The sequence below is a fragment of the Grampus griseus genome (assembly GCF_964374135.1).
Source record: "Grampus griseus genome assembly, chromosome: 1".
Lineage (NCBI taxonomy): Eukaryota > Metazoa > Chordata > Mammalia > Artiodactyla > Delphinidae > Grampus > Grampus griseus.
In genome coordinates this window covers 88,180,442-88,206,345 of record NC_139017.1, presented here as the reverse complement: position 1 = coordinate 88,206,345, position 25,904 = coordinate 88,180,442, and the positions used below count along the sequence as shown (strand labels likewise).

General features: G+C 40.2%; 1 protein-coding gene across 1 annotated transcript in view; it reads left to right on the top strand.

The window, feature by feature from the left end:
* EEIG2 (EEIG family member 2) overlaps positions 1-25,904 on the top strand; it is a gene marked incomplete at its 5' end in the record, with an annotated part of 103,811 nt that overhangs the window by 67,037 nt on the left and 10,870 nt on the right. Inside the window, 2 exons of the mRNA XM_082680105.1 lie at positions 73-119; positions 25,631-25,734. Of these exons, the coding sequence (XP_082536231.1) occupies positions 73-119; positions 25,631-25,734 (151 nt within the window). The remainder of the gene's footprint in view (positions 1-72; positions 120-25,630; positions 25,735-25,904) is intronic.

Sequence of the window (25,904 nt, the reverse complement as noted above, 5' to 3'; positions counted from 1 at the left end):
CATAGATTAGCAGAATATGGCTTTTCCTCTCAAGATTTTTATAATTACAATATTTCTTTTTCTTATGTTTAGGTTTTAATCAGTATGCAACTGATGTCTGGTGACCCATGTTTTAAAACGTAAGTTGATGCTCAGTAAATGACTTATTTGTCTGAAAGTTTAATAGTGATTTATTTGTTTAAATTTTCACATTCATATTATGTAGTGTTTGTAGGCTAATACCAGTGAAGGAATAGTTCTTCTTTTAGGAGACTGACCTGACCCTTACAGAAGTTACTATTACTTATTACCAAACAAACTCTCCATGCTCTAAATTATTTAAGCCATGGGTCTTTTGTCATCTTCAGGTTTTGGGTGAAATTATACAAATTTAACTTTTTAATTTGATCTCTGTAGATTTGTCATTTCTTCAATAAATACCTATTAAGTGCCATGTGCTAGGCCCTAATCTATAGACACTAGAGCAGGGGTCCGCAACCCCCGGGCCGCGGACCGGTACCAGTCAGCAGCCTGTTAGGAACCGGGCTGCACAGCAGGAGGTGAGCGGCAGACAAGCCAGCGAAACTTCATCTGCCGCTCCCCATCGCTCCCCATCGCTTGCATTACCGCCTGAACCCCCCACCCTCCCACCCCCGTCCATGGAAAAATTGTCTTCCGGGAAACAGGTCCCTGGTGCCAAAAAGGTAGGGGACCGCTGCACTAGAGAAACAGCAGTGAAAAAAATAGATCAAGTCCCTGACATCTTGGAGTTTGTACTCTAAGAGGAAAACGAACAACAAGCTAACAAGTAAATATATACTATAGAGATAGTTATGAATGCTTTGGAGAAAAATAAAGCAGGGTAGGAGAGGCATGGTGCGAGAAGTGTTGCTATTTTATATAGTCAAGGAAGTCCTTCCTGGTAAAGGTGATATTTGAGCAGAGACCTGAGGGAGGTAGGAAGCAAGCCATGCAGATATTTGGGGACGGAGCATTTGAGACAGCAGTAACAAGGACAAAGGCCTTGAGAGAGGTGGGTGTTTGGCATATTCAAGTAACTGCCAGGAGACCAGTGTGTCTAGAGCAGAGTGGGTGAGGAGGAGGGTGATAAGAGATGAGACCAGATGATAAAGGATCTTGTAGGCCATCATAGTAATAGTCTCATAGGCCACTTATAATCTGAGTGAGATAAAAAGCTACTGGAGTGTTGGGAATTCCCTGACAGCCCAGTGGTTAGGACTCCATGCTTCCACTGCCAGGGCCTGGCTTGGATCCCGGGTCAGGGAACTAAGATCCCGTGTGCCGCACGGCGCAGCCAAAAAAAAAAAAAAAAAAAAAAAAAAATGCTACTGGAGGCTTTAAAACAGAGGAGTAAAATATAAGATTATCAAACTTCTGGCTGCTAGGTAGAGAATAGACAATTTGTGGGAGCAGTGAAGGGGCCAAGGGCAGAAATAGGTAGATGAGTTAGGAGGCTGTTTTGTAATCCAAGGTTTTGGGCCTGAGTAAAGAATCGTGTAAATTTATTGAAATGAGAGAGCCTACAAGAGGAACAGGTTGCGAGCTTGTGTATCAGACATGTTAAGTTTGAGATGTCTGTTTAACACCCAGCCAGGCATTTTGAGTAGGCAGCTGGATATATCACTATAAGGTTCAGTGGGGAGGCCTAGACTGGAGACACAAATTTGGAAATCATGACATCATCAGCACATAGGTACTGGTTAAAGCCATGAGCTTTGATTAAATGACCTACAGGGAATGAGTATAAATAAAGAAAAGGACCACAGACTGAGGTGTGGGACACTCCCGCATGTTAGAGGTCGGTGAGATAGGGAAGAACCAGCAAAGGAGCAATCAGTGAGATAGGAGGAAGGAACCAAAGGAGACTACTGTCCTGAAACCAGGTAAAGAGTGTGTTTCAAAAAGGACGGAGTAATCAGCTGTGCCACACACTATGGAATTAGGTCACGGAAGACTTGGGCTGAGAATTGACCTATGGATTTTGCGGTATAGAGACCATTGGTGACTCTGACAAGCACTGGTGGAATGCTTTTAGACTACGGCCACATTGGAGTGGATTAAAGAAAGTCTTGGAGGAGAAAAATTGGAGACAGTGAGGGTAAACAATTCTTAGGAGGAATTTTGCTACAAAAAAGGAACAGAAAAACGGGGTCCTAAATAAAAAGAGGATGTGGGGTTAAGGGCAGATTTTATCTTTTTTTTTTTTAAATGGGAGATAGCACAGCATACTTGTATCCTGATATGAATGGTCCAGTAGACAAGGAGAAATGTGGTGCAGAAGACAAAAGGGCCAATTGCTAGAACAGTGTCCTTGGATTGTCAAGAGGGATGAAGACAGAGAGTGTGGATACAGATGCATATATATGCGAAGTGGAAACATATAGAAGTTATTTTCAAATTGCTCCTTTTCTTAGTGATACAGGAAATGAGCTAATCATTGAAAAGCGAGGATGGGAAAGATGGAGGTGGGGGTTTGAGCAAAGAGGAAAAAAATGTGTAAAAGTCTTCTCAGAGAGCAAGAGAGTGAGCTGAATGGGAAAAGGCAATAGGATGCCTGTCAGCAATCTTGAAGACACTTAATAGTTAAAAATGAAAGTTAGGGACTTCCCTGTTGGCACAGTGGTTAAGAATCTGCCCGCCAGTGCAGGGGACACGGGTTAGGTCCGGGAATATCCCACATGCCACGGAGCAACTAAGCCCGTGCGCCACAACTACTGAGCCTGTGCTCTAGAGCCCGCGAGCCACAGCTACTGAGCCTGCGTGCCACAACTACTGAAGTCCGTGCACCTAGAGCCCGTGATCCGCAACAAGAGAAGCCACAGCAATGAGAAGCCCACGCACCGCAAAGAAGAGTAGCCCCCGCTCACCACAACTAGAGAAAGCCCACGCGCAACAACGAAGACCCAACGCAGCCAAAAATAAATAAGTTTATACCAAAAAATAATCAGATATCATTTAAATATCTGAGAAAAAATATACATCTAGAAAAGAAAACAATTAATTCCCTAAGCATCAACTTCCATGTAGCAAGATCCATGTAGTTCTCTATTTACATACTACTTTATAAAGATGAAAATATATATATTTAACACAAATCAATTCTTGATTAAAATTATGCATTTTTGTAAAACTTAGCCTTCCTGTGCTGTTTTCTCTCAAACCATAATTTCCTGGCTGCTTTCTTTATTTCCTGCTCTTTTGAGAGTAAACAATTTTTGGTTTCTTAGGTAACAGTATGTTTTCCTAGTGGAATATGTTTAGGGTGAAATGAGAAAATGAGCATTAAAATTTAGTAGAATAAAATGTATTCATCATTCCTTCTTAGGAGCTTTTTATGAATGTTCGCTTTCTGGCCCTTTCTCTGCCATTTTCTCTCTCTATCTGTGAAACTCAAATACTGAAGAGCTCAAAAAGTAGATTCTCTTATGTGCTGTATTATCTCCACAAATTCTGATAATTTAGAGATTATAGTTATAGAGAAAGACTTTTTTTGGGGTAAACTTTGCTATTTTTATTACTTTTAACAAACAGGATATCACATATTAGCCTTTTCCTTTCCTAGACATGCACATACATCAGAATATCTTCACATAACATATTACCCATCCCTTCCTTTCCTTTAGGACTGTGCCGTTTTGGGTTTTTTTTTTTTAAACATCTTTATGGGAGTATAACTGCTTACAATGGTGTTAGTTTCTGCTTTATAACAAAGTGAATCAGCTATATGCATACATATATCCCCATATCCCCTCCCTCTTGCATCTCCCTCTCACCCTCCCTATCCCTCCCCTCTAGGCGGTTACAAAGCACTGAGCTGATCTCCCTGTGCTATGTGGGTGCTTCCAACTAGCTATCTATTTAACATTTGGTAGTATATATATGTCCATGCCACTCTCTCACTTCGTCCCAGCTTACCCTTCCCCCTCCCCATGCCCTCAAGTCCATTCTCTACATATGTGCCTTTATTCCTGTCCTGCCCCTAGGTTCTTCAGAACCATTTTCTTTTTTTTTTTTTTAGATTCGATATATATGTGTTAGCATATGATATTTGTTTTTCTCTTTCTGACTTACTTCACTCTGTATGACAGACTCTAGGTACATCCACCTCACTACAAATAACTCAATTTTATTTCTTTTTATGGCTGAGTAGTATTAAATTCTATATATGTGCTACATCTTCTTTATCCATTCATCTGTTGATGGACACTTAGGTTGCTTTCATGTCCTGGCTATTGTAAATAGAGCTACAGTGAACATTGTGGTACATGACTCTTTTTGAATTATGGTTTTCTCAGGGTATATGCCCAGTAGTGGGATTGCTGAGTCATATGGTAGTTCTATTTTTAGTTTTTTAAGGAACCTCCATACTGTTCTCCACAGTGGCTGTATCATTTTACATTCCCACCAACAGTGCAAGAGGGTTCCCTTTTCTCCACACCCTCTCCAGCATTTATTGTTTCTAGATTTTTTGATGATGGTCATTCTGACTGGTGTGAGATGATATCTCATTGTAGTTTTGATTTGCATTTCTCTAATGATTAATGATTTTGAGCATTCTTTCATGTGTTTGTTGGCAGTCTGTATATCTTCTTTGGAGCAATGTCTATTTAGGTCTTCTGCCCGTTTTTGGATTGGGTTCTTTGTTTTTTTGTTATTGAGCTGCATGAGCTGCTTATAAATTTTGGAGATAAATCCTTTGTCAGTCACTTCATTTGCAAATATTTTCTCCCATTCTGAGGGCTGTCTTGTGGTCTTCTTTACGGTTTCCTTTGCTGTGCAAAAGCTTTGAAGTTTCATTAGGTCCCATTTGTTTATTTTTGGTTTTATTTCCATTTGTCTAGGAGGTGGGTCAAAAAGGATCTTGCTGTGATTTATGTCATACAGTGTTCTGCCTATGTTTTCCTCTAAGAGTTTGATAGTTTCTGGCCTTACATTTAGGTCTTTAATCCATTTTCAGCTTATTTTTGTGTATGGTGTTAGGGAATGATCTAATCTCATACTTTTACATGCACCTGTCCAGTTTTCCCAGCACCACTTATTGAAGAGGCTGTCCTTTCTCCACTGTACATTCCTGCCACCTTTATCAAAGATAAGGTGACCATATGTGCGTGGGTTTATCTTTGGGCTTTCTGTTCTGTTCCATTGATCTATCTTTCTGTTTTTGTGCCAGTACCATACTGTCTTGATTATTGTAGCTTTGTAGTATAGTCTGAAGTCAGGGAGCTTGATTCCTCCAGCTCCTTTTTTCTTTCTCAAGATTTCTTTGGCTATTCGGGGTCTTTTGTGTTTCCATATAAATTTTGAAATTTTCTGTTATAGTTGTGTGAAAAATGCCTTTGGTAGTTTGATAGGGATTGCATTGAATCTGTAGATTGCTTTGGCTAGTATAGTCATTTTCACAATGTTGATTCTTCCAATCGAAGAACATGGTATATCTCTCCATCTGTTTGAATCATCTTTAATTTCTTTTATCAGTGTCTTATAGTTCTCTGCATATAGGTCTTTTGTCTCCTTAGGTAGGTTTATTCCTAGGTATTTTATTCCTTTTGTTGCAATGGTAAATGGGAGTGTTTCCTTAATTTCTCTTTCAGATTTTTCATCCTTAGTGTATAGGAATGCAAGAGATTTCTGTGCATTAATATTTTATCCTGCTACTTTACCAAATTCATTGATTAGCTCTAGTAGTTTTCTGGTACCATCTTTAGGATTCTCTATATATAGTATCATGTCATCTGCAAACAGTGACAGTTTTACTTCTTCTTTTCCGATTTGTATTCCTTTTATTTCTTTTTCTTCTCTGATTCCTGTGGCTAAAACTTACAGAACTATGTTAACTAATAGTGGTGAGAGTGGGCAACCTTGTCTTGTTCCTGATCTTAGAGGAAATGGTTTCAGTTTTTCACCATTGAGAACGATGTTGGCTGTGGGTTTGTAGTATATGGCCTTTATTATGTTGAGGTAGGTTCTCTCTGCCTACTTTCTGGAGGTTTTTTATCATAAATGAATGTTGAATTTTGTCCAAAGCTTTTTCTGCATCTATTGAGAATATCATATTGAGATATTCTCTATTGAGAATATCTCCTTCAATTTATTAATATAGTTTATCACATTGATTGATTTGCATATATTGAATGATCCTTGCATTCCTGGGATAAACACCACTTGTTCATGGTGTATGATCCTTTTAATATGCTGTTGGATTCTGTTTGCTAGTATTTTGTTGAGGATTTTTTCATCTATGTTCATCAGTGATATTGGCCTGGAGATTTCTTTTTTTGTGACATCTTTGTCTGGTTTTTATATCAGGGTGATGGTGGCCTCGTGGAATGAGTTTGGGAGTGTTCCTCCCTCTGCTGTATTTTGGAAGAATTTGAGAAGGATAGGTATTAGCTCTTCCCTAAATGTTTGATAGAAATCGCCTGTGAAGCCATCTGGTCCTGGGCTTTTGTTTGTTGGAAGATTTTTAATCACAGTTTCAATTTCAGTGCTTGTGATTGGTCTGTTTATATTTTCTATTTCTTCCTGGTTCAGTCTCAGAAGGTTGTACTTTTCTAAGAATTTGTCCGTTTCTTCCAGGTTGTCCATTTTATTGGCATAGAGTTGCTTGTAGTAATCTCTCATGATCCTTTGTATTTCTGCAGTCTCAGTTGTTACTTCTCCTTTTTCAATTCTAGTTCTATTGATTTGAGTCTTCTCCCTTTTTTTCTTGATGAGTCTGGCTAATGGTTTATCAATTTTGTTTATCTTCTCAAAGAACCAGCTTTTAGTTTTAGTGATCTTTGCTATTGTTTCCTTCATTTCTTTTTCATTTATTTCTGATCTGCTCTTTATGATTTCTTTCCTTCTGCTAACTTTGGGGTTTTCTTGTTCTTCTTTCTCTGATTGCTTTAGATGTAAGGTTAGGTTGTTTATTTGAGGTGTTTCTTGTTTCCTGAGGTAGGATTGTATTGCTGTAAACTACCCTCTTAGAACTTTTTGCTGCATCACATAGGTTTTGGGTTGTCATGTTTTCATTGTCTTTTGTTTCTAGGTATTTTTTGATTTCCTCTTTGATTTCTTCAGTGATCTCTTGGTTATTTAGTAGTGTATTGTTTAGCCTCCATGTGTTTGTATTTTTTACAGATTTTTTTCCTATAATTGATATCTAGTCTCATAGCGTTGTGGTTGGAAAACATACTTGATACCATTTCAGTTTTCTTAAATTTACCACGGCTTGATTTGTGACCCAAGAAAAGATCTGTCCTGGAGAATGCTCCATGAGCACTTGAGAAGAAAGTATATTCTGTTGTTTTTGGATGGAATGTCCTATAAATATCAATGAAGTCCATCTTGTTTAATGTGTCATTTAAAGCTTGTATTTCCTTATTTATTTTCCTTTTGGATGATCTGTCCATTGGTGAAAGTGGGGTGTTTAAGTCCCCTACTATTATTGTGTTACTGTTGTTTTCCCCTTTTATGGCTGTTAGCATTTGCCTTATGTGTTGAGGTGCTCCAATGTTGGGTACATAAATATTAACAATTGTTATATCTTCTTCTTGGATTGTTCCCTTGATCATTATGTAGTGTCCTTCTTTGTCTCTTGTCTTTATTTTAAGTCTGTATTGTCTGATATGAGAATTGCTACTCCAGCTTTCTTTTGATTTCCATTTTCATGGAATATCTTTTTCCATCCCCTCACTTTCAGTCTGTATGTGTCCCTAGGTCTGAAGTGGCTCTCTTGTAGACAGCATATATATGGGCCTTGTTTTTGTATCCATTCAGCCAGTCTGTGTCTTTTGGTTGGAGCATTTACTCCATTTACATTTAAGGTAGTTATCAATATGTATGTTCCTATATCCATTTTCTTAATTGCTTTGGGTTTGTTATTGTAGATCTTTTCCTTCTCTTGTGTTTCCTGCCTAGAGAAGTTCCTTTAGCATTTGTTGTAAAGCTGGTTTGGTGGTGCTGAATTCTCTTAGCTTTTGCTTGTCTGTGAAGGTTTTAATTTCTCCATCGAATCTGAATGAGATCCTTGCTGGGTAGAGTAATCTTAGTTGTAGGTTTTTCCCTTTCATCACTTTAAATATGTCCTGCCATTCCTTTCTGGCTTGCAGAGTTTCTGCTGAAAGATCAGCTGTTAACCTTATGGGCATTCCCTTGTATGTTATTTGTTGCTTTTCCCTTGCTGCTTTTAATAGTTTTTCTTTGTATTTAATTTTTGATAGTTTGATTAATACTTGTCTTGGTGTGATTCTCCTTGGATTTATCCTGTATGGGACTCTCTACGCTTCCTGGACTTGATTGACTATTTCCTTTCCCATATTAGGGAAGTTTTCAACTATAATCTCTTCAAATATTTTCTCAGTCCCTTTGTTTTTCTCTTCTTCTTCTGGGACCCCCTTTAATTCAAATGTTTGTCTGTTTAATTTTGTCCCAGAAGTCTCTGAGACTGTTCAATTCTTTTCATTCTCTTTTCTTTATTCTGCTCTGTGGTAGTTACTTCCACTATTTTATCTTCCAGGTCACTTATCTGTTCTTCTGCCTCAGTTATTCTGCTATTGATCCCTTCTAGAGAATTTTAAATTTCATTTATTGTGTTGTTCATCATTGTTTGTTTGCTGTTTAGTTCTTCTAGGTCCGTGTTAAACGTTTCTTGTATTTTCTCTATTCTTTTTCCAAGATTTTGGATCATCTTTACTATCATTACTCTGATTTCTTTTCCAGGTAGACTGCCTATTTCGTCTTCATTTGTTTGGTCTGTTGGGTTTTTACCTTGCTCCTTCATCTGCTCTGTGTTTCTCCATCTCTCATTTTGCTTATCTTACTGTGTTTGGGGTCTCCTTTTTGCAGGCTGCAGGTTCGTAGTTCCCGTTGTTTTTGGTGTCTGCCCCCAGTGGCTAAGGTTGGTTCAGTGGGTTGTGTAGGCTTCCTGGGGGAGAGGACTAGTGCCTGTGTTCTGGTGGATGAGGCTGGACCTTGTCTTTCTGGTGGGCAGGACCACGTCCAGTGGTGTGTTTTGGGGTGTCTGTTACCTTATTATGCTTTTAGGCAGCCTCTCTGCTGATGGGTGGGGTTGTGTTCCTGTCTTGCTAGTTGTTTGTCATAGGGTGTCCAGCACTGTAGCTTGCTGGCCGTTGAGTGGAGCTGGGTCTTAGCGTTGATATGGAGATCTCTGGGAGAGCTTTCGCCATTTGATATTATGTGGAGCTGAGAGGTCTCTGGTGGACCAATGTCCTGAACTTGGCTCTCCCACCTCAAGAGACACAGGCCAGACACCCAGCCAGAGCACCAAGACCCTGTCAGCTTCATCGCTCAGAAGACAAGGGAGAAAAAAAGAAAGAAAAAAATAAAATAAAGATATTAAAATAAAAAAAATAAAAATTTATTTAAAAATAATTTTAAAGTAATAAAGAAAATAATGAAAGAAGAGAGCAACCAAACCAAAAAACAAATCCATCAATGATAACAAGCGCTAAAAACTATCCTTAAAAAAAAAAAAAAAAAGGAAAGACAGAACCCTAGGACAAATGTTAAAAGCAAAGCTATACAGACAACACACAAAGAAGCATACACATACACACTCCCAAAAAGAGAAAAAGGGAAAAAAATATATATATCGTTGCTCCCAAAGTCTACTGCCTCTATTTTGGGATGACTCATTGTCTATTCAGGTATTCCGCAGATGCAGGGTACATCAAGTTGATTGTGGAGATTTAATCCTCTGTTCCTGAGGCTGCTGGGAGAGATTTCCCTTTCTCTTCTTTGTTCGCACAGCTCCTGGGATTCCGCTTTGGGTTTGGCCCTGTCTCTGCGTGTAGGTCACCTGAGAGCGTCTGTTCTTCGCTCAGACAGGATGGGGTTAAAGGAGCAGCTGATTAGGGGGCTCTGGCTCCCTCAGGCCAGGGTGGAGGGAGGGGTACGGAATGCGGGGTGAACCTGTGGCGGCAGAGATCAGTGTGACGTTGCAGCAGCCTTAGGTGCACCATGTGTTCTCCCAGGAACGTTGTCCCTGGATCACGGGACCCTGTCAGTGGCGGGCTGCACAGGCTCCCGGGAGGAGAGGTGTAGATAGTGACCTGTGCTTGCACACAGGCTTCTTGGTGGCTGCAGCAGCAGCCTTAGCGTCTCATGCCTGTCTCTGGTGGCCGCGCTGATAGCCATGGCTTGTGCCCATCTGTAGAGCTTATTTAGACAGTGCTCTGAATCCCCTCTCCTCGCGCACCGCGAAACAATGGTCTCTTGCCTCTTTGGCAGCTCCAGACTTTTTCCCGGATTCCCTCCCAGCTAGCTGTGGCACACTAGCCCCCTTCAGGCTGTGTTCACGCTGCCAACCCCAGTCCTCTCCCTGAGATCCAACCTCCGAAGCCCGAGCCTCAGCTCCCAGACCCGCCCGCCCCAGCGGGTGAGCAGACAAGCCTCTCGGGCTGGTGAGTGCCGGTCGGCACCGATCCTCTGTGCGGGAATCTCTCTGCTTTGCCCTCCGCACCCCTGTTGCTGCACTCTCCTCCGCGGCTCTGAAGCTGCCCCGCTCCGCCTCCCGCAGTCTCCGCCCACGAAGGGGCTTCCTAATGTGTGGAAGCCTTTCCTCCTTCACAGCTCCCTCCCACTGGTGCAGGTCCCGTCCCTATCCTTTTGTCTCTGTTTATTATTTTTACTTTTGCCCTACCCAGGTACGTGGGGAGTTTCTTGCCTTTTGGGAAGTCTGAGGTCTTCTGCCAGCGTTCAGTAGGTGTTCTGTAGGAGTTGTTCCACATGTAGATGTATTTCTGATGTATTTGTGGGAGGAGGGTGATCTCCACGTCTTACTCCTGCGCCATCTTGAAGGTCTGTCCTGTGCCGTTTTATCATCTATCCCATATGCAGCTCATCTCAGTGCTGCATGCTGATTATCTGCTCTCCATGTCACCTCTCCTCAGGGGGCTCAAAGGAATAAGCAAATCCCCTGCATCAGAGCTAAGAATCCCCAGCACAGCCCATTCACACACAGCGGGCTGGCTAGAGAAAGACTTTCATAACTCATTAAAATAAACGAACTTTACCTCATCCCCAGAAACGTGAAAGTATTTCTCAGGAGAATCAAACTCCCAATATTTGTTTTCTCTTTTCTTTGAGTATCTGAAATTGTGCAACTGTCAGTAGGAAAGGGACAGCTCTAACATCCATGTACTTACTGAGTATGGATTGAATAGAAAAATGTTTGAACTGCCGATGTGAAAAGTAAATTCTTTTTACCAGGTTGTATTTCAGTGTATATCAAATACGTAAAATCACAGTACTTGGGAATTCCCTGGCGGTCCAGTGGTTAGAACTCCATGCTTTCACTGCCAAGGGCCCAGGTTTGATCACTGGTCAGAGAGCTAAGATCCCGCAAGCCAAGTGGCGTGGCCCAAAAAAAAAATCACGGTACTGAAGAGCTGAAAGTTGGAAGTTGTCTAGTCTGGTGACTTTCTTTCCCAGAATATTTAGCCACAGAATCCCTTTGCACAAATACATTATGAATCCTGTATATAATATTTGTCTATTGAGGGAGAAAAAAGGTATAGTACCCTACTACCCCTGAAGTCCCTAAGGGAGCTTCATGAAGCCAGTTTTTAAGGTATGGGTATAATGCAAGTTCACTTTTTACTGATGAGGACCCTAAAGCACAGAGCAATTGAGGGACTTGACTGAGTATTTGTCTGTAAGACAAAGATGTAAATAACTGCTGGAGAGGGTCATTGTACTCTTCTCTCTGCCTTTGTCTGTCTTTTAATTTTTCATGATACAAGTTTTCAAAAACCTTCCAGAGAAACAGACAAGAGTGTAGCAGATTCTTAGCACTCTGAGTTAAATTCTAGTTTTGATAGTCTGTGAACAGATCTGTGACTTAGATCGAACAATTTTTCAGAAACACAAATTTTATACTAAAGCCCGTACTTATGAAGAAGACAGCTGGTAAGTCAGCCTCTAACCACTTGCCCTAAACTCCGCTTTATAGTTCTGTACAATTTGTCAAATACCCAGCAGCTCTCAAAAAGAATGAAGCTGACTCTGAAGAGAAAGCCAACCACTAATGCCTATGAAAAGGATATTTTAAAGGAGAAATTATATGTACTGGCATTTAATGATTTTGTGGTAAAGCAGATCTAGGGATGATATACTCTCTTGAATAGCTAGGATTCTGGAGCGTTCATATTCTAGAAAGGAGGAAATTACCACTTGTCAAAATGATTTAATGAATATTACTGTGTCCCAATTTAATTCTTGAAACAACTCTGTGGTGTGAGAACATTGAGGCTCAGAGGTTACAGAACTAATTTGTCCAACTCCCCAGTATTCTCTCATTCAGTACGTGTGCATAGATCGCCTACTCTTTGCTAACATTTACCAAACTCAATAAGACCAACCCCCTGCTCTGAAGGATTCACTATTTATATGGGAGACAGAGGCACAACATATGATGTTATTGAGGCATAGAGGAGAGTCCTTAACTACTCTTCCTTGAAAGCCAGGAAAGTCTTCACTGAGGGGGTGACACTGAGCTAAGTTTTAAAGGATGAATAGGAAATCACTAAGCAGGGGAGGTGGGTAGAGACATTCCAGGAAGAGAAAACAGCTTGCACACGTTTATAGCATTGTTACAGGGCATGGAGAGACTATTTATGAAATACCAAGTAGGTAGTAGTGTCATTTTAGGAGGTCATTTTTCACATACTCTTAACTTTACATGAAATTAAAATAATCCCATCCCTTTCATTCTGAAATTGAACTACATTAAACAATTTCTGATAAGAGATATGAAAACATTTTCAGAACAAAATGGATAATAGAATAAAAAAGTGGCACGTGATAGGCACTCAGTGATTATTTATTCAACAATTTGAAATTCTCCTAGTAGCTGTTAGGAGATTTCTCCTAATAGCTGTTAGGAGATTAGGAGATTTCTCCTAATAGCTGTTAGGAGATATTTCCTAATAGATGTTAGGAGATTTCAAATTGTAAATTTGCTAAAATTTTAGATCCTAAATTTGCCTTAATATCAGTCCCTGTGGTTAATGAATTTTCTCCATAATGCTTAGTTGCCCCAGTGTTAGATCAGTTTGTACAGATGGCTGAAATTATCAAGGGTTGGGGTTCTTCAGATTTTTTGAGACTGCGGAATGAGTAGCTCCAAACTGAAGGTATTGCTCAAAGTGATATGGCTGTGAAGTCAGACTGGACAGGAAAGAGCGAAGCCAGAGGGAGACTGATGGAGAGGGAGAAAGGGAAGAGGCCACACGGGGGGAGTTCTGAAGGGCTGGAAAACAGGTCTAAGAGGTAGATGGTTGGAGACACTGTAATCAGGCCAGCTGTGAAAGGAAAAACAAAAGGTAGTGGCATTAGAAAGATAAGTAGGGTGGTTCCCTGGCCGTCCAGTGGTTAGAACTGGGTGCTTTCACTACTGTGGCCCCGGCTTCAATCCCCGGTCACAGAACTAAGATCCCACAAGCCATGCGGCATGGCCAAAAAAGTAAAAATAAGAATTTAGACAGGCAGGAATGCATCGCCATCAGTGATTAGTGACTGAGACTACAGACTCCATTCTTTGTAAGTGTATTTCCTTTACATGTTAGTATTTCTTATAGAATATTGAATGCAGGAGGTTTTTCACCAAGCTGTTTGACATTGTTTAAAAATATGCATTTTGGTAATTGAAGAGGTAAGTCTAGGCCAGACTGAAAAGGGCCTTGTATTGCCATTCTGAGGACTTTGAGCTTTATCCCATAGGAAGCTATTGAAGCATTTTTTTGTTTGTTTGTTTTTTGACATCTTTATTGGAGCATAATTTCTTTACAATGTTGTGTTAGTTTCTGCTATATAACAAAGTAAATCAGCTATATGTATACATATATATATCCCCATATCCCCTACCTCTTATCTTTCCCTCCCACCCTCCCTATCCCTCCCCTCTAGGTGGTCACAAAGCACCGAGCTGATCTCCCTGTGCTATGCGGCTGCTTCCCACTAGCTATCTATTTTACATGTGGTAGTGTATATATGTCCATTCCACTCTCTCACTTCGTCCCAGCTTACCCTTCCCCATCCCTGTGTCCTCAGGTCCATTCTCTAAGTCTGCGTCTTTATTCCTGTCCTGCCCCTAGGTTCATCAGAACCTTTTTTTTTTTTTTTTTTAAGATTCCATATATATGTGTTAGCATACGGTATTTGTTTTTCTCTTTCTTTCTTCACTCTGTATGACAGACTCTAGGTCCATCCACCTCACTACAAATAGTTCAATTTCATTTCTCTTTATGGCTGAGTAATATTCCATTGTATATATGTGCCACATCTTCTTTATCCATTCATCTGTTGATGGACACTTAGGTTGCTCCCATGTCCTGGCTATTGTAAATAGTGCTGCAGTGAACATTGTGGTACATGTCTGTCTTTGAATTATGGTTTTCTCAGGGTATATGCCCATTAGTGGGATTGCTGGGTCATATGGTAGTTGTATTTTTAGTTTTTTAAGGAACCTCCCTACTCTTCTCCATAGTGGCTGTATCAATTTACATTCCCACCAACAGTGCAGTAGGGTTCCCTTTCCTCCACACCCTCTACAGCATTTACTGTTTGTAGATTTTTTGATGATGGCCATTCTGACTGATGTGAGTTGATACCTCATTGTGGTTTTCATTAGCATTTCTCTAACGATCAGTGATGTTGAGCATCCTTTCATGTGTTTGTTGGCAATCTGTATATCTTCTTTGGAGGAATGTCTATTTAGGTCTTCTGCCCATTTTTGGATTGGGTTGTTTGTTTTTTTGATATTGGGCTGGATAAGCTGCTTGTATATTATGGAGATTAATACTTTATCAGTTACTTCATTTACAAATACTTTCTCCCATTCTGAGGGTTGTCTTTTCATCTTGTTTATGTTTTCCTTTGCTGTGCAAAAGCTTTTAGGTTGTATTAGGTCCCAGTTGTTTATTTTTGTTTTTATTTCCATTTCTCTAGGAGGTGGGTCAAAAAGGATCTTGCTGTGATTTATGTCATAGAGTGTTCTGCCTATGTTTTCCTCTAAGAGTTTTATAGTGTCTGACCTTACATTTAGGTCTTTCATCCATTTTCAGCTTATTTTTGTGTATGGTGTTAGGGAGTGTTCTAATTTCATTCTTTTACATTTAGCTGTCCAGTTTTCCCATTACCACGTACTGAAGAGGTTGTCTTTTCTCCATTGTGTATTCTTGCCTCCTTTATCAAAGATAAGGTGACCATATGTGCATGAGTTTATCTCTGGGCTTTCTATTCTGTTCCACTGATCTATATTTCTGTTTTTGTGTCAGTACCATACTGTCTTGATTACTGTAGCTTTGTAGTATAGTCTGAAATCAGGGAACCTGATTCCTCCAGCTCCGTTTTTCTTTCTCAGGATTGCTTTGGCTATTTGGGGTCCTTAGTATTTCCATACAAATTGTGCACGTTTTTGTTCTAGTTCGCGAAAAATGCCATTGGTAGTTTGATAGGGATTGCATTGAATCTTTAGATTGCTTTGGGTAGTATAGTGTTTTTCACAATGTTTATTCTTCCAGTCCAAGAACATGGTATATCTCTCCATCTGTTTGTATCATCTTTAATTTCTTTCATCAGTATCTTATAGTTTTCTACATGCAGGTCTTTTGTCTCCTTAGGTAGGTTTATTCCTAGGTATTTTATTCTTTTTGTTGCAATGGTAAATGGGAGTGTTTCCTTAATTTCTCTTTCAGATTTTTCATCATTCATGTATAGGAATGCAAGAGATTTCTGTGCATTAATTTTGTATCCTGCTACTTTACCAAATTCATTGATTAGCTCTAGTAGTTTTCTGGTATCATCTTCAGCATTCTCTATGTATAGTATTATGTCATCTGCAAACAGGGACAGTTTTACTTCTTATTCTCTGATTTGGATTCCTTTTATTTCTTTTTCTTCTCTGATTGCTATGGCCAAAACTTCCAAAACCATGTTGAATAATAGTGGTGAGAGTAGGCAGCCTTGTCTTGTTCCTGATCTTAGATGAAATGGTTTCAGTTTTTCACCATTGAGAACAATGTTGGCTGTGGGTTTGTCATATATGGCCTTTATTATGTTGAGGTAGGTTCCCTCTATGCCTACTTTCTGGAGAGTTTTTATCATAAATGAGTGTTGAATTTTGTCAAAAGCTTTTCCTGAATCAATTGAGATTATCATATGTTTTTTATCCTTCAGTTTGTTAATATGGTGTATTGATTGCTTTGCATATATTGAAGAATCCTTGCATTCCTAGGATAAACACCACTTGTTCATGGTGTATGATCCTTTTAATATGCTGTTGGATTCTGTTTGCTAGTATTTTGTTGAGGATTTTTGCATCTGTGTTCATCAGTGATATTGGCCTGGAATTTTCTTTTTTTGTGACATCTTTGTCTCGTTTGGGTATCAGGGTGATTGTGGTCTCATAGAATGAGTTTGGGACTGTTCCTCCCTCTGCTGTATTTTGGAAGAGTTTGAGAAGGAAAGGTGTTAGCTCTTCTCTAAGTGTTTGATAGAATTTGCCTGTGAAGCCATCTGGTCCTGGGCTTTTGTTTCTTGGAAGATTTTTAATCACAGTTTCAATTTCAGTGCTTGTGATTGGTCTTTTAATCTTTTCTGTTTCTTCCTGGTTCAGTCTCGGAAGGTTGGACTTTTCTAAGAATTTGTCCATTTCTTCCAGGTTGTCCATTTTATTGGCATATAGTCGCTTGTAGTAATCTCTCATGATCCTTTGTATTTCTGCAGTCTCAGTTGTTACTTCTCCTTTTCCATTTCTAGTTCTATTGATTTGAGTCTTCTCCCGTTTTTTCTTGATGAGTCTGGCTAATGGTTTATTATTTTTGTCTATCTTCTCAAAGAACAATCTTTCAGTTTTATTGATGTTTGCTATTGTTTCCTTCATATCTTTTTCATTTATTTCTCATCTGATCTTTATGATTTCCTTCCTTCTGCTAACATTGGAGTTTTCTTGTTCTTCTTTCTCTAATTTCTTTAGGTGTAAGGTTAGGTTGTTTATTTGAGATTTTTGTTGTTTCTTGAAGTAGGATTGTTTTGCTCTAAATTTCCCTCTTAGGACTGCTATTGCTGCATCCCATAGGTTTTGGGTTGTCGTGTCTCCATTGTCATTTTTTTTTAGGTATTTTTTGGTTTCCTCTTTGATTTCTTCAGTAATTTCTTGGTTATTTAGTAGCATGTTATTTAGCCTCCATGTGTTTGTAATTTTTTACATTTTTTTTTCTTGTAATTGATATCTAGTGTCTAGTCTCATAGTGCTGTGGTTGGAAAAGTTACTTGATATGATTTCAGTTTACTTAAAATTACTGAGGTTTGATTTGTGACTCAGGATTTGATCTATCCTGGAGAATGTTCATGAGCACTTGAGAAGAAAGTATATTCTGTTGTCTTTGGATGTAATGTCCTATAAATATCAATGAAGTCCATCTTGTTTAATGTGTCATTTAAAGCTTGTGTTTCCTTATTTATTTTCATTTTGATGTTCTGTCCATTGATGATAGTGAGGTGTTAAAGTCCCCTTCTATGATTGTGTTACTGTCGATTTCCCCTTTTATGACTGTTAGCATTTGCCTTCTGTATTGAGGTGCTCCTATGTTGGGTGCATAAATATTTACAATTGTTATATCTTCTTCTTGGATTGATCCCTTGATCATTATGTAGTGTCCTTCTTTGTCTCTTGTAATAGTCTTTATTTTAAAGTCTATTTTGTCTGATATGAGAATTGCTACTCCAGCTTTCTTTTGATTTCTATTTGCATAGAATATCTTTTTCCATCCCCTCACTTTCAGTCTGTATGTGTCCCTAGGTCTGAAGTGGGACTCTTTTAGACAGCATATATATTGGTCTTGTTTTTGTATCCATTCCACCAGGCTGTGTCTTTTGGTTGGAGCATTTAATCCATTTACAGTTAAGGTAGTTATCAATATGTATCTTCCTATATCCATTTCTTAATTGTTTTGGGTTTGTTATTGTAGGTCTTTTCCTTCTCTTCTGTTTCCTGCCTAGAGAAGTTTCTTTAGCATTTGTTGTAAAGCTGGTTTGGTGGTGCTGAATTCTCTTAACTTTTGCTTGTCTGTAAAGGTTTTAATTTTTCTGTTGAATCTGAATGAGATCCTTGCTGGGTAATCTTGGTTTCATCACTTTATTTTTTTAACATCTTTATTGAAGTGTAATTGCTTTACAATGGTGTGTTAGTTTCTGCTATATAACAAAGTGAATCAGCTGTACATATACATATATCCCCATATCCCCTCACTTATATGTCTCCCTCCCACTCTCCCTATTCTACCCCTCTAGGTGGACACAAAGAACCGAGCTGATCTCCTTGTGCTATGCAGCTGCTTCCCACTAGCTATCTGTTTTACATTTGGTAGTGTGTATATGTCCATGCCACTCTCTCACTTCGTCCCAGCTTACCTTTCCCCTTCCCCGTATCCTCAGGTCCATTCTCTAAGTCTGTGTCTTTATTCCTGTCCTGCCCCTAGGTTCTTCAGAACACTTTTTTTTTTTTAGATTCCATATATATGTGTTAGCCTTCGGTATTTGTTTTTCTCTTTCTGACTTACTTCACTCTCTATGACAGTCTCTAGGTCCATCCACCTCACTACAAATAACTCAATTTCGTTTCTTTTTATGGCTGAGTAATATTCCATTGTATATATGTGCCAGATCTGATTTATCCATTCGTCTGTCGATGGACACTTAGGTTGCTTCCATGTCCTGACTGTTATAAATAGAGCTGCAGTGAACATTGTGGGTCATGACTCCTTTTGAATTATGATTTTCTCAGAGTATATGCCCAGTAGTGGGATTGCTGGGTCGTATGGTAGTTTTATTGTTAGATTTCTAAGGAACCTCCATACTGTTCCTCATAGTGCCCTTTCATCACTTTAAATGTGTCCTGCCACTCCCTTCTGGCTTGCAGAGTTTCTGCTGAAAGATCAGCTGTTAACCTTATGGGGATTCCCTTGTATGTTATTTGTTGCTTTTCCCTTGCTGCTTTTAATATTTTTTCTTTGTATTTAATTTTTGATAGTTTAATTATTATATGTCTTGGCATGTTTCTCCTTGCAGTTATCCTGTATGGAACTCTCTGCACTTCCTGGACTTGATTGACTATTTCCTTTCCTGTGTTAGGAAAATTTTCAACTATAATCTCTTCAAATAGTTTCTCAGACCCTTTCCTTTTCTCTTGTTCTTCTGGGATGCCTATAAATCAAATGTTGGAGCATTTAATTTGTCCCAGTGGTCTCTGAGACTGTCCTCAGTTCTTTTCATTCTTTTTTCTTTATTCTGCTGTGCGGTAGTTATTTCCACTATTTTATCTTCCAGGTCACTTTTCCGTTCTGCTGTCTCAGTTATTCTGCTATTGATTCCTTCTAGTGAATTTTTAATTTCATTTATTGCGTGATTCATCACTGTTTGTTTGCTCTTTAGTTCTTCTAGGTCCTTGTTAAACGTTTCTGGTGTTTATTCTATTTCCAAGATTTTGGATCATCTTTACTATCATTACTCTGAATTCTTTTCCAGGTAGACTGCCTATTTCCTCTTCATTTGTTTGGTCTGGTGGGTTTTTATCTTGCTCCTTCATCTGCTGTGTGTTTTTCTGTCTTCTCATTTTCTTTACCTTACTGTGTTTGGGGTTTCCTTTTCGCAGGCTGCAGGTTCGTAGTTCCTTTTGTTTTTGGTCTCTGCCCCCAGTGGGTGAGGTTGATTCAGTGAGTTGTGTAAGCTTCCTGGTGGAGGGGACTGGTGCCTGTATTCTGGTAGGTGGGTCTGTATCTTGTCTTTCTGGTGGGCAGGGCCACGTCTGGTGGTGTGTTTTCTGATGTCTGTGAACTTAGTATGATTTTAGGCAGCCTCTCTGCTAATGGGTGGGGTTGTGTTCCTGTCTTGCTAGTTGCTTTGCATGGGACATCCAGCACTGGAACTTGCCGGTCATTGGGTGGAGCTGGGTCTTAGCATTGAGACAGAGATCTTTGGGAGAGCTCTCACTGATTGATATTACATGGGGCTGGGAGGTCTCTGGTGATCCAATATCCTGAACTCGGCTCTCCCACCTCAGAGGCTCAGGCCTGACACCAAGGCGGAACACCAAGACCCTGTCAGCCACACGGCTCAGAAGAAAGGGAGAAAAAAAGAAAGAAAAGAAAATTATTAAAATAAAAGTATTTTTAAAATAATAATAATGAAAAAAAAAGAAAGAGCAACCAAACCAATAAACAAATCCACCAATGATAACAAACACTGAAAACTCTAGTAAGATAAACATAAAAATCAGTCGCAGACAGCAGACCCCAAATCTACAGTTGCTCCCAAAGTCCACTGCCTCAATTTTGGGATGGTTCGTTGTCTATTAAGGTTTGATGCAGGGTGCATCACGTTGATTGTGGGGATTTAATCCGCTGCTCCTGAGGCTGCTGGGGGAGATTTCCCCTTCTCTTCTTTGTTCACACAGCTCCTGGGGTTCAGCTTTGGTTTTGGCCCCACCTCTGTGTGTAGGCCGCCCTCGGGCATCTGTTCCAGCCCAGACAGGATGGGGTTAAAGGAGCAGCTGATTAGGGGGCTCTGGCTCACTCATGCTGGGGGGAGGGAGACTTATGGTAGTTATAATTGGAATGCGGGGCGAGCTTGTGGAGGCAGAGGCGGGTATGATGTTTCAGCAGCCTGAGGTGCGCCTTGTGTTCTCCCAGGGAACTTGTCCCTGGATCACAGGTTCCTGGCAGTGGCGTGTTGCACAGGCTTCTGGGGGCGGGGTGGGGGTGGATAGTGACCTGCGCTTGCACACAGGCTTCTTGGTGGCTGCAGCAGCAGCATTAGCATTTCATGCTTGTCTTTGGTGTCCGAGCTGATAGCCGTGGCTTACGCCCGTCTCTGAAGCTCATTTAGGCGGGGCTCTGCCTTCTGTGGGCAGACAGGGAAGGAATCCCCTCTCCTCGTGCACCCTGAAACAATGGCCTCTTGCCTCTTCTGCAGGTCCAGACTTTTTCCCAGACTCCCTCCCGGCTAGCTGTGGTGCACTAGCCCCCTTCAGGCTGTGTTCACGCAGCCAACCCCAGTCCTCTCCCGGGATCTGACCTCCAAAGCCCAAGCCTCAGCTCCCAGCCCCCTCCCGTCCCAGCAGGTGAGCAGACAAGCGTCTCAGGCTGGTGAGTGCTGGTCGGCACCGGTCCTCTGTGCGGGAATCTCTCCGCTTTGCCCTCCGCAGCCCTGTTGCTGCGCTCTCCTCCGTGGCGCTGAAGCTTTCCCCCTCTGCCACCCGCAGTCTCCACCCACGAAGGGGCTTCCTAGTGTGTGGAAACTTTTCTTCCTTCACAGCTCCTTCCCACTGGTGCAGGACCCGTCCCTATTCTTTTGTCTCTGTTTTTTCTTTTTTCTTTTGCCCTACCCAGTACGTGGGGAGTTTCTTGCCTTTGGGGAGGTCTGAGGTCTTCAGCCTTCAGTACGTGTTCTGTAGGAGTTGTTCCACATGTAGATGTATTTCTGATGTATTTGTGGGGAGGAAGGTGATCTCCATGTCTTACTCCTCTGCCATCTTTAAGGTCCCCTACTATTGAAGTGTTTTAAATCAGACAGTAATATGTTCATATGCACATTCACAAAGACCACAGTAAGAGTAGCATGGAATAGAGGTAGGCAGACTACCTGGGAGACGCTTGCACTCATGCAGGTACAAAGGCCAAACTCAATTAATTGGTGGAGGCAGAGAAGAGATCATGAATAGGAAAAATATTAAGAGAGAGGGCTTCGCTGGTGGCACAGTGGTTGAGAGTCTGCCTGCCGATGCAGGGGACACGGGTTCGTGCCCTGGTCCGGGATGATCCCACATGCCGTGGAGTGGCTGGGCCCATGAGCCATGGCCGCTGAGCCTGTGCTCCGCAACGGGAGAGGCCACAACAGTGAGAGGCCTGCGTACCACAAAAAAAAAAAAAAAAAAAAATGTTAAGAGAGAATCTGCGGGATGTGGAAATTGATTGGATATGAAGAAAAGTGAATAGGAAGGAGACAGAGGCAATATCTAGAATTCTAGTTTTGGTGACTTTTTTTTTTTTTTTGGTGGTCCATGCCATGTGGCTTGCAGGGCCATGGCAGTGAAAGCGTGAAATCCTAACCACTAGGCCACCAGGGAACTCCTTTTTTTTTTTATCGAAGTATAATTGATTTACAATATTGTGTTAGTTTCAGGTATACAGCAGAGTGCTTCAGTTATGTATATTTTTTCATATTATTTTCCATTATAGGTTATTATTAGATATTGTATATAATTCCCTGTGCTATACAATAAATTCTTGATGCTTATCTATTTAATGTATAGTAGTTTGTGTCTGTTAATCCCATACTCCTAATTTATCCCTCCCTTTCCCCTTTGATAACCATAAATTTGTTTTCTATGTCTGTGAGTCTCTTTCTGTTTTGTATATAGATTCATTATATTATTTTTTTGACTCCACATTTAAATGATATAATGTTAGTCTTTGTCTGACTTACTTCACTAAGTGTAATATTCTCCAAGTTCATCCATGTTGCTGCATATGGCAGTATTTCATTTTTATGGCTGAGTAATTTTACATTTTATATATATATATATATATATATGTATATGTATATGTACACCACGTCTTCTTAAGCCAGTCATCTGTTGATGGGCACTTGGGTTGTTCCCATGTCTTGGCTATTGTATAGTGCTGCTATGAACTTTGGGGTGCTTATTAAGTCAGAGAATGTTTTGCCTATGTTCTCTTCTAGGAGTTTTATGGCATCATGTCTTATATTTAGGTCTTTAAACCATTTTGAGTTTATTTTTGTGTATGGTGTGAGGCAGTATTCTAATTTCATTGATTACATGTAGCTGTCCAGCTTTCCCAACACCACTTGTTGAAGGGACTGCCTTTTTTCCATCATATGTTGTTGTCTCCTTTGTCATAGGTTAATTGACTATAAGTGTGTGGGTTTATTTCTGGGCTCTCCATTCTGTTCCATTTAATCTGTATATCTGTTTTTGTGCCAGTACCACACTGTTTTGATTACTGTAGCTTTGCAGTATAGTCTGAAGTCTGGAAGGGTTATGCCTCCACCTTTGTTCTTTTTTCACAGTATCACTTTGGCAATTCTGGGTCTTTGTGGTTCCATATAAATTTTAGGAGCATTTGTTCTGGTTCTGTGGAAAATGTCATGGGTGGGACTTCCCTGGTGGTGCAGTGGTTAAGAATCTGCTTTCCAATGCAGGGGACATAGGTTCTAACCCTGGTCCAGGAATATCCCACATGCTGCAGAGCAACTAAGCCCATGCAGCACAGCCACTGAGCCTGTGCTCTAGAGCCTGCGAGCCACAACTGCTGAGCCCGTGCCACAACTACTGAAGCCCACACACCTAGAGCCCATGCTCTGCAACAAGAGAAGCCACTGCAATGAGAAGCCTGCACACCGCAACAAAGAGTAGCCCCTGCTAACCACAACTACAGAAAGCCTGTGCACAGCAATGAAGACCCAATGCAGAAAAGGGAACCCTCTTGCACTGTTGGTGGGAATATAAATTGATACAGCCACTATGGAGAACAGTATGGAGGTTCCTTAAAAAACTAAAAATAGAACTGCCATATGACCCAGCAATCCCACTACTGGGCATATACCCAGAGAAACTCATAATTCAAAAAGACACATGCACCCCAATGTTCATTGCAGCACTATTTGCAATAGCCAGGTCATGGAAGCAAACTAAATGCCCATCGACAGACAAATGGATAAAGAAGATGTGGTACATATATACAGTGGAATATTATTCAGCCATAAAAAGGAACGAAATTGGGTCATTTGTAGAGACATGGATGGACCTAGAGACTGTCATACAGAGTGAAGTAAGTCAGAAAGAGAAAAACAAATATATATTAACGCATATATGTGGAATCTAGAAAAATGTCACAGATGAACTGGTTTGCAAGGCAGAAATAGAGACACAGATGTAGAGAACAGACATATGGACACCAAGCGGGGAAAGCAGGGTGGGTGGTGGTGGGATGAAATGGGAAATTGGGATTGACATATATACACTAATATGTATAAAATAGATAACTAATAAGAACCTACTGTATAAAATAAATAAAATAAAATTCAAAAAAATTAATTAACTTTTTAAAAAATCCATTTAAAAAAAGAAAGAAAATGTCATGGGTATTTTGATAGGGCTTGCTTTAAATCTGTAGATTGCTTTGGGTAGCATGGCCATCTTAACAATATTCTTCCAATCCAGGGGCATGGGATGTCTTTCCATTTCTTTGAATCATCTTCAGTTTCCTTTATCAGTGTTTATAGTTTTCAGCATGTAAGTCGTTCACCTCTTTGGTTAAATTTATTCCTAGGGTTGTTTTTATTGTTTTTCTTTTTAGCCAGTTTTAAACGGGATTTTTCTTCACTTTCTCTTTCCTGTATTTCATTGTTAGTGTAAAGAAATGCAACTGATTTCTGTATATTAATCTTGTATCCTGCTACCTTTGAATTCACTTATTTGTTCTAATAGTTTTTGTGTGGAGACAGAGGCAGTATCTAGGATTCTAGTTTTGGTGACTTTTGGATTGGCATTCACAGAGAAGAGGAATATAGGAAGAAAACAGATTTGGGGAAAGAGTATGAGTTTAGTTGGACAAAAACTTGCAGGATAAATATCCTGCATATTCCAGTAGGATATGTAGTTTTGAAATTTAGGAGACCCTGGGATAGGAATAATCTATCAATTAAATAGGTTTAATGGCCGTCTTAAATGTCTATATTCCCAAGGACCTGACTAGCCTGAATTGAACTAATACAGTAAGATTTTAAGAATTGCCGCATAATGGATCAACTTCATGATCCCCCTTCAATCGCCTTCCTGTTTTATTTCAGGTGACCAAGGGATAGTCTCTAGGAAGATGTGATTTTCCTCTCAGTAACCAACTCAAAAGATTAAGGATGTCCTCTTAAAAAAAAAAAAAAAAAAGAAGTTCTTAGAACTCAATCTTGCCCCTCCCTGCTTCACACCTTCTACGTGGAGATGGGAGCTTTGAATGAGCCAGTGAAAATCTATCCATCATCTACTCCCAGAGAATCCAGCCCAAAATATCAAATCTAAACAACTGGGGCTCTTTATAGACTCTCCCTGGGGCAGGTGGACTGTTTACAGGGAAGAAGGAAGAAGATAAAATCATGGATAATTTAAGTTAATGGAGCCAACAAGAGATCTTAGGCACCGGAGCTGGAGGCATGAGGTATCCCCTCCAGCCTCGGCTGCCAAGGGGCTTGTGCCGCCACCTCCGTCTCACAGAAACATCCCTGCCTGGCCTGAAAGTAGAGCTGACAAAGCGCCCTCCACCGACACTGCTGAGAACATACCTCCTCTCTTTTCCCAAAGCAGTGCCCTTTCTGGTCTCACTTTTTTTGTTGTGTAAAAACCCATTTTTCCCCAGTGAATTTTATTCAGGTTTTGAGGATGTTCATACATTATTTGTTGATTTTTGTCACTTTCATCCTCAAGGAGGCAACATCACCTGGCACCTTACTAAGGCTGTGTAGTAACTACGCAACCAATCTCTTAACAATATTTCGAACTTTCAGATTCACCAGAAATCAAGTTCTGACCCTTAGAAATGTTTATTTACAGGCCTCCTTCTACATCAACGTCTATACCAATTGCTGGTGAATCTGAATCTCTGGAAGAAGATAGAAAAGGTGGAGAGACTCTCAAAATTCATCTTGGGATAGCAGGTATGGATGTGTCGCTTACTGGTTTTTCAGTTTGTAAGAAACAGTACTACCCTAAAAGTATCCCAAAGTCCCTCCCAGATTTAAAATTCTGTGGGTATATATAACTTGAAATGGGCCAATAATTATCAGCAGTTTCAATTGTGCAATTTTTGTTTAAGCCAATGCTTCAT